The sequence below is a fragment of the Epargyreus clarus genome, unplaced genomic scaffold (genome assembly GCF_041222505.1).
Source record: "Epargyreus clarus isolate Ecla_fem2 unplaced genomic scaffold, WU_Ecla_fem_2.2 ptg000034l, whole genome shotgun sequence".
In the NCBI taxonomy this organism is placed as follows: Eukaryota; Metazoa; Arthropoda; class Insecta; order Lepidoptera; family Hesperiidae; genus Epargyreus; species Epargyreus clarus.
In genome coordinates, this window is record NW_027332239.1 from 2694017 (window position 1) to 2703384 (window position 9368).

The 9368-nt window shown below is 33.4% G+C and overlaps 1 protein-coding gene across 1 annotated transcript; it reads right to left on the reverse strand.

Annotated features, from left to right (window-relative positions):
• Window positions 1-647: 647 nt before the first annotated feature.
• Window positions 648-8066, reverse strand: LOC140756072 (uncharacterized). Its single transcript, XM_073091472.1, has 7 exons — window positions 7883-8066; window positions 7382-7608; window positions 6273-6393; window positions 2624-5828; window positions 2009-2277; window positions 1371-1575; window positions 648-822 (listed from the first exon to the last, which is right to left on the reverse strand). Exons 2-7 carry the CDS (start codon window positions 7599-7601, stop codon window positions 754-756), a joined length of 4089 nt encoding a protein of 1362 aa, XP_072947573.1. The 5' UTR covers window positions 7602-7608; window positions 7883-8066; the 3' UTR covers window positions 648-753.
• Between the last annotated feature and the right edge of the window lie 1302 nt (window positions 8067-9368).

Below are 9368 nucleotides of genomic sequence, written 5' to 3' on the forward strand. Positions count from 1 at the left end.
TCAATCATATTGTAGAAGAACCAATTGTTTAAACTATCTCACATATCAGTAGTATTCTGATTTTAACGGACTATTGTGTAATCAATGATGGGATGTGACTACCAGTTTAAATTAGGTAGCAAGTGATTTATAAAAAATAGATATATGACTTAATGACGTCTCGGAAAAATGGTAATTCGCATTGCAAATCTTGGTGGTTTGGAAAATAGGCCATTGTGTACTTGTAATGATGTATGTCTCACAGTATGTATTGTACCTATAATCGCAATATAAGTTTATGTATGTGTATGGTGCTCCGATATATTGTAACATAGATGTACATTTGTATCCTACTATTTTCGAAATAAACAAGTCCTAGATTGCAAGATGTGTATTATTTTAAAAAGTTTTGTTCATGGACCCTCGTTTGCTTTCCTGCGCGCGTTTATAATAGCCTGTATCTAACACTATTATATAAGTCCCTTTACCTTTGCATAAAAGCCCTAACTGAGTTGGTTCAGCTTCACAACTTTGGTCTATATACAGAAAGCCAAAAAAAAAAATTTGCGTCGTAGGAATAAGCTTGCATTTTGTTTTTGATTTGCATAACTAACACAATTGCCCATATAAGATTAGAGCATTGGGATAATATAAACAAAAGACGCACATGAAAACCAGCTTTTTATTAAAAATAATTCATAATCTAGTTTATAACTAAACAAATTATATTAAGACTTATCGAAAGTTAACGAAAATTAATTTAATATGAAGGTATCATCGCAAAATATCGGAGAATACCCCGTGTTTCGGTAACGATATCTTATTAAAAACATCCGGGACCACCTGGAAGAGAAACGAAAGAATATTTATTAAAAATTATATGAATATTATTAATTGAAAGTAATGCCTCCTGTATGAGTAAAATGAAAATTAACTGCAACACATTACTTTGTATGTTGAATATTTTATAAATCATAGTGTATGGTCGAAAATAAACATTGCATACCAGATAGTACTACAAAATAATTAAAGTAGGCTCCTAAAGTTATTTGAAGGATAGGAACCGTATCTATGTAGGATCCTTTTTGGGCTAAGAAATTCCGATATGCTGTTTATCAACCACAAAATCCTTGACCAATTATGAGTGGCACCCGTGACAACTGGTTAGTTTGTTTATATCAAACTTTTATTTTATAAGATTCAACTATCAAATGAGTTACATAGATATAAAATACGTATAAAAGAGATACAGTTCAACTGACGGTGAGTTACTGTCGCCCATGGACAACTGTAACCAGCTCCAATCTTGAAAATTAAGTTGTCTCATGTAAGTTATCCACATTCGATATTCTCCACAAGAACTGATTCACGTTAGAAATAAATAAACTTACCTTAACCCTGACCTCCCTTGGCATATACTCATGGAAGAATTCATAGAACTCCACGTGTGTACCAACAATATTCAAGCGCGCCATCTCTTGCTTGAGCGCCTCAACAGCGTGTGGCGGGGCCACCGCTAACCGGCGAATGTCCTTGGTGAAGTTGTATATTGTTTCCACTAGCTTCTCTGAACGAATGCGGGCTTTGTAATCGTATCTGGAATAAAATGTTATATTAGACCCTATTATTCATAGAGTAATTTATATTTAAGTAAATCGAGGATTTTATAAATATTATTATTCATGTGTGTAATTTTAAGACTGGGTTTCCTGGGATTTTGATTGAGTGATGTTTGTTCTATGTTCATTTCAAAGATTCGTAGTAAAAAGTTATATTTAAAAAATAGATTATTGTTTTACAACTCAGTATACTTGTATAAACATAGAATATTGTAAAATGACAAAAGTGAATGTGAATCCAATGTACAAGATCTATTACATTTTTTTCAAAAACAGATTGAATAGTACTCCAAAATGCTTGGAACCAAAATTGGCCCTAGTCAGTGTCCCTAACATACTTGGATTTCTACTTAACATCGAGAGAGCAATGCTCATAACATAATTATAATTTTAGACAAAGAAAAACTTACTTTGGTTCCAATTTCGTTTCTAAAAACTTGTACAATCTCTTGGTTATCCACGAGGCATTAGCGGGTTGATATCGTTTAGGAGGTTTGTACTTCATGTCCTCTAATACTTCAGCAGGCAACAGGTTTAAAGGAATCACAGATTTGACTTTAGCCTTCCCTTTATTCTGTGGTTTTGTATGACGCACAGTTCTCTTCGGTATCGCCGGTACTTTGAACGGATTGAGCATGTCTCTTGTTGGAGCTTTTAATGAGCTTCTGATTTCCTCTTCCTGTAATATTTGTATAAGAAGTAAGAACTATGTATGAATATTTTTTTTTTAAATATCAATCGTTTACGTTTTATTTTCTTTTTAAGTACATAACCTTTATTATTGTTATTATTTAAAATAATAATATAAAATTATAACTTTGAAACTTTGAATGAATTAGGAATTGAAACTATTGACTTGTAAAAGTTTTTTAAGAACTAGTCACCCACATAAGGAAAAAAACTGAAAAATGTGTTTTTTGTGCAATCATTTCTCATTAATCATATTTCGTTAATTGTCTTATTCATTTACAAAATAATCGAGCAACTATAGTGTCCTGAAAATTTAACAATATGAAATCACTTACCAACTGTTTTTTCCTTTCAATATTTTTCTCTTTAACCTTCTGCAGGTACATTTCTAACGTAGTTTGGCGCATTCGTCTCGACTCCTCGTGGTCTGAGGGCATTTCTTGATCGAAGTCATCTTCTTGATCGTCCACATCAAACGACTCTTGTCTGGGCAGCTCCGTCGAATTCGCTTGTGGTACCTTCGTATCGTTAATAGTAAAATTTGTATGACGCTTCGCGGATTTCTCCATTACCAGCGCTCGTAACGACTTCCTTGGTGTGTGATCTCTACCAATCGTTTGGCGCATGGTCAATCGAGTTGTCCTGTGGGAATCCCACCCCGATCCTTCCGCACTGGAATCCCTAGCGCCGTCCGAGAGGCCTGTGCTTTCTCTCACTGGCGCTAGGCTTGGGCTTCTATTCTTTCGTATCAAACTTTTAGTTTTGCGTACACTAGTGTTACGTCCTTGTATTGTGAAGGATTCCATTTGGTTCGTTTTATCATGTAGAATCGCTTCCGGGGAGGGGACTCTTAGCTCGTGTTGTCGATGCCTGCCAGTTGTATCGTGTGTTTCATTGGCTACCTTTGCTGTATCAATGTCTTCAGATTGATCATGATTATCAACTTCATCTTCGCTTTCGTTTACATTTTCGTTATCAATTTCATCCTCACTTTCATTTTGGACGTCACTTTGTTCAATTTCCTCTTCAGGACTCTCTTCGTGTGTTTCCTCATCTTCATGATTTTCGTCTTCATCTTCGATTTCTACATTATGACTGACATTTTGATCACTATTTTCAGCTTCCTGTTCATCAACTTCAGCTTCCTGTTCATCATCTTCAGCTTCCTGTTCGTCATCTTCAGCTTCCTGTTCTTCATTATCTTCAGCTTCCTGTTCTTCATTATCCTCAGCTTCACTAACATCGTGGTCGCCTGATACTTCTTCGTCTTCACTTTCAACTTCTTGAGTGACGTTTTGATCATTTTCCTGCATTTCTACGTCTTCTCCGTCTTCAACTTCCTCTTGAGAGGCATTCATGTGAATATCATGACTGACATCACTATCGTCTTCTTCATTATTTCCTTCTTGATTTGCATCATTATTATCTTCAGTAACACTTTCTTCATTTTCATCATTATCAACAACTCCACTTACGTCTGCAGCTTCATCATCTTGGTTTTCATCATCAATTTCTTCTTCATTTTGGTCTTCAATTTCTTCGTCTTGATCTTCTGCCTCTTCATCTTGATCTTCTAAAGCTTCATTTTGATTTTCTATTTCGTCATCTTGTTCTGCCACTACTTCATTTTCATTTTCCGCTTCGTCATTTTCATCTTCTTCATCATTTCCATCTATTTCCTCATTACTGATATTTTCTTGACTTTTATTTTGATAATTATCTATCATTTCTTCATCTTCATTAGTATTGTCAACATTCTGACTGTTTTGAACTTCGTCTCCTTGTTCTTCGTCTTCTTCATCGTTGTCAGGATTACTTTGTTCACCGTCTTCAACATCCTGACTTGTGGCTTGCGCTTCGTCTAACATCTCATTATCTATACCATCTTCCTGATTATCTTCATCATCTTTGTTTTCGTCTTCGTATTCATCAACTTTATTACTTTCAGAGTTATGTTGTTCATCGTCTTTGTTCATAGCTTCAGGGCTTGCGACTACATCTAAGATTTTGTTTACTTCTGTTTCTTTATTTTCCACATTGTCTTTCTCTTGATGTTTAGTTTTATTATTTGTATTATGACTCAAGTTTGAACGATTGTTCAGACTTTTATTGTAAGACTTATGCAGTCGTTGACTTTGAACATCCTCATTATCATTACTATTTGTATCTTTTTCAACTTCAGAAAAAATACTTTTCTCTTTTATAGGCGACCTAGTAACCTTTTCTTTCGCTATGGGGCCTCCATCCTTACCTGTTGGTACATTTTCATTTTGTACAACACTATGGTTTTTGGTTTTATTTTGTAGTTGTTTTGACCTATTGACATTTTCAGCATTACTGCTATTCTCAGTGTTTTTTAAAGTTTGTCGTGAGATTTGAGCTACATTTTCAGTCACAGTGTTATTCTTTTCAACATTTTCCACTTCATCATCATTTTCATACTCCAAAGTGAAGTCATCATCATCACTCTGCAAAGCTTGGTCAATTTTGGTTAATGTATTAGAAGTTTTATTTTGTTTTGATTTGTTACTCTTATTTCCCTCGTCATATTTATTTTCCTCATTATTTACAATGTCTTCAAATCTAACATCTTCATTAACTGTTTTCATGTGACTAGCATTCTTAGATTTACTGTGCTCTGTAGTTTTTGAAATTCGCTTCCTTAAGCTTCTTTCATGAGATAAATTTTTGAAATTTTCATCAATCCTTAATACAGATTTATTTTTACTTTGATTCTGAATAGGAGCAACTGTATCCAATTCCTTTGTTAGAGATATTAATTCATTCTCGTCCATTTCTTTAAACTTAGAAGCATTTTTGGATCTACTTCTCGAATTTAACGTTTTGTTAGATTGCTTGGTTTTATTTGCTGTTGTATTAATAGATTCTACTGCTTCTGATAATTTGCTCAACCTTGCTCTTTTAATAGGTGTAGTTATCAACCCATCTTCAAGTTGGTGATCAACCATAGTGGATGATGGAAGCTGCCTCCAGTCATCCATTTCAGTATCAGTCATACTAGACGTTGGCGATATTGCCCGACCACCACGATCCTTTACATTTTTCTGTTCTAACTTTTTTTGAAATCCGAAAACTTTAGGTTGAATTTCAGATATTTCATCTTCACTCTCAGACACGATAAAATCAGCGAACATATTCTTTCGCTTCGTACCGGGTCGATTTCCAAACAAACTTTTGACTTGTCCTTTCGGCTCATTTGTGGGGAGCTCTTTAGTTTTATTAGCCAATGTTTTATTTGCAGAGATGTTGAGTAAAGCTGATGGGAAAATGGGTTTACTTCTTGGTTTTGTGCCCTGGTTAAAAAGATTCTTAGGGCCGACATTGAGGTCCCTTTCATCGACTGCTTGTGTTCTATGTAGCTTAGCTAAATTTTCACGATTGTCCATGACTTGGCCAAATTTATTTCGAGTCTGACTTTCTTTCTGTGTAAACAATTTCCGCTGAGGGATTACAATGCTATTAATTGATTCACCATCACTGCTATCTGGTAGATCTAATGTGTAGTTTTTCTTTTCTTGGCTGTAATAACAAAAAAATAGTATCATACAGGTTCCAAATAATTTACATACTTATTTTTTTTTTAAATTCTTTATTTCAGGCAACTAAAGACCCATATAATGTGTGTTATGCTATAAAAGTAATAAGAGAAGTTGTGTGTACTTATGTATTTACATTGTATTTACTATTGTATTAAATTACTACTATAGTATTTAAATGTATTTAACAATAAGAAAAAAAATAAGTGTGTGTGACATTATAGACATGTGCATCGTGCAAAAAGTGAAATTAATACAAAACATAAAATATAACTAAATAATTTGTAAAAAAATATATGACACAAATATCATACTTGCAATCTTTACTAGTCAAACCTTTCCTTTATTCATACGTTTCAAACATTCAATCTCATAGTTTTTCTCAAATGCCCTTAAATATGTATAACTTGGAAAATGTGAAACTAACCTTAACACATCAACATCGATGTATTCTTCTATTGCAATGTTACCCTCTGGTACTTCCTTAGTGTTGAGCACTTCCATAATTTCTCTTGAATTTTCATCCAATTTTTTCCACCAACTTTTACCTGTAATGATCCAAGAATATTTATAGATCTCAATGTTATTCACTTTTTATTTTTATCACGGAATGGAAATTAATTATAAAGTTCAGGACATTTTTATGTCATGATGACATACTATAATTTTAATTGCAATACTTGGCATTATAAATCAAGATGGCTATGCTTATATTAAACTTCATCATCCATCTATTACTGTTGCACTGCTGGGCACGGATTTCCTCTCAGAATGAAAAGGATTAGGCCATAGATCACCGTGCTTGCAAAGTATGAATTTGGAGACTTCACATATTTGAAAACTTTTATTAAGATTTCTCAGTTTATGATGTTTTTATTCGAGGTTTAAGCAAGTGACAGTTTCTAATATGCACATAACATTGAAAAATCATAGGTGCATGCCTGGAATTTGAATCTCAGGCTTTCTTAGCCTTTCAGGCCGAGTTTCTTCACCACTAGGCTATCACTGCATTTTTACATTAAATTTGCAATGGAATAAATTTAGAATTTTCAGTCTTGTCTTCAAAGTAATTCCTGTATTATATTGCTAATTTAATGAGCTCACATCAAACCAATGCAGATTTACACATGTCAGCAAGATTTTATAACAAAAACATGATCAATGACTCTTTATTTAGGCTTAACTGCTTTATATTTTTGTTTTGTTTATTAATAATATAGATATTTATCATATGTTATTGTTAATATAATTATGTAAATCAACTTCTAAAAAATAGTAATACAAACCTGGCTACACAATTGGAAGGCCAGAGGTTTGCACCCCAAGCATCAATCAATGATAATTTGAAGGTATGTGAGATGTTGAAGATTGAAAAGTTCTAAAATAAAATTTCCTTAAGGGTTTTGAAGTCTATCAATCTGCACCAGGCCAGCATGGCAGGCTATGATCTAACCTCTTTCAGCTCTGCCCGAAGTAGGACAGTAATAGTTTGACAACAACATTAAAATGACTACTGATTAAAACCAAACTACTTACGTCTGGGTATATCTATGTCTGTGGTATCAGTCAATACTGATCTTCGTGTCGGCATAGGTGACAGGGCAAATGAGTCCATCCTTACAACAGCGCTCAGCTTGACAGAGGTGTCTGAGCGTGCTGGAGAGCCCACGCTGCGGGAGACCCGGGGCTTGTAGCGTCGGGGAGTGTGCTTCGCCCCTTGAGAGCGCGCGGGTGACGGGATTCTTGAAGATGGCATTTTTTATCTACAAACATACAATGTTTTATTAAATTTACAGAATACACGCTAGGATTTCAAATCTACTCTTTGAGCCACACATTGTACATGGTGATTTTATTGTTCTAATAGAGTTCAATTGTTGTTAAAGAAATGGGTCAACATTACATACGTATTCTTAGTATTGAAGACTTATATTAACAACTCTTCTGTCTGTACGTATATTTTGTTATATTGTAAAACTACAGTCATATAATATCAGTACAAGAGTGCTATATTTTATAAAAAATACAAAGCATTACCTTTTTAAAACAACAATAGCACTAACTAAATATGAAACGTGAAAACTAACAAAGTTTATTTTACTTCATCGTGTTCTGTACACCAAATACACTATTGAAACAAATCCTAAATTTTCACAATTCACATGACTCAAGTAATAGAAATATCAAAACATTTCAAACAATTAGGACCGTTTGGCATTCATGTTTTAAAAAGTTAACGTTTCAATTCACGTCACTGTCAATATTATCATAGATGTCAAAAGAAGTATTTGGATTCATCGGACTAAATAAAATGTTAGTGTCGTAAAAATTAAAAAAAAAACGATAATATTTTAATTAAAAAAAAAAACAATAAAATTTATAATTTATGTATCTACTAATATAGTAAAGCTATGCTTTGAAGCTTATAAATTAATATGGCTGTTGTCTGAAAAAGCGTTCGTCGTCTATATTTTGTCTATGGTTTATAATAGCGGGAAATTCGAATTTCGAATACATTTCAAAAGCTTTAGTTATTTTTTAAATATCGTTATGAACGATGTATTTATACGAACTTTCTATCTATATAAGTATCTCAAATACCTATATAGTTTGGCGTAATGAAATGAGTTATATTATTTTAATAAAATTATGATTATAAATTTTGCGACTAAATTGGCGACCTTGCCAAACCGTCAACAGGTTCTCACCTCCATCTATCCATGTATTAATAGTATGTTTCGTATGGATACGGATGCTGGTGAAGTCCTGGTGAGATAGGGGCAAAATGATATTTCATAATATTGCAGTACGGGCGCATGAGTCCGTAGATGACTGATCCAATGTCACCAAAACTGATGTTATTTTTTTGACTTAATGTGTAATTTATTCAGGACTATTTTTATTTTCTGTTTTTATAGTCAGATACAACGACACTAGAAAATAATAATATAATAATCTTATTAATATAACGTTTTTTCTTTTAATATAGGTACTTAATTTAAATTGGGGTCTAGGGTTCGAATCCCTTGCATACACGTCTATTATAAATTAACAATACATTCACTATCTATTATAAATTAACAATACATTCTCCCTTTAACATTGAAGTAGAAAGTTGTAAGGAAACCCTGAGAGTTGTCAAAAAATGTCTAAGTGTTCCATTCGTACATGGCTGCAGCGGTCGACTATGGCCTAAATCTGTCTCATTGTAAGATGAAATCACGGTGGGATAGAAATCTTGTGACGACTACACTAATAAACTTATTTTGATGGAATAAACCAAGTACTGTGATTTAATGTTTTGCATGAGGACTTAGTATTGTTTGCTGCAACCAGACAAAATTACTCGTGCATACAAGTCTTTAGATAAGTAAATAAAACGGCGTACCCTGTATGCTTCGTAATTAAACCATCATTCATTTCTGATAAGATCTGAGCAAAATCATACAAATATTGTCTTTCACGTCTACAATATTTGCTTTACGCAAAGGTTAATTTAAACTGTAAGTGCAACGATCTATAA

Excerpts from the sequence above, each read along its gene's own strand:
- LOC140756072 (XM_073091472.1), bottom strand. The coding sequence starts at position 7,601 with ATGCCATCTTCAAGAATCCCGTCACCCGCGCGCTCTCAAGGGGCGAAG. Across the intron at positions 6,394-7,381 it reads AGACATAGATATACCCAGAC|GTAAAAGTTGGTGGAAAAAA; the intron begins GTAAGTAGTTTG and ends GGATCATTACAG. Across the intron at positions 2,278-2,623 it reads TTGAAAGGAAAAAACAGTTG|GAAGAGGAAATCAGAAGCTC; the intron begins GTAAGTGATTTC and ends CAAATATTACAG.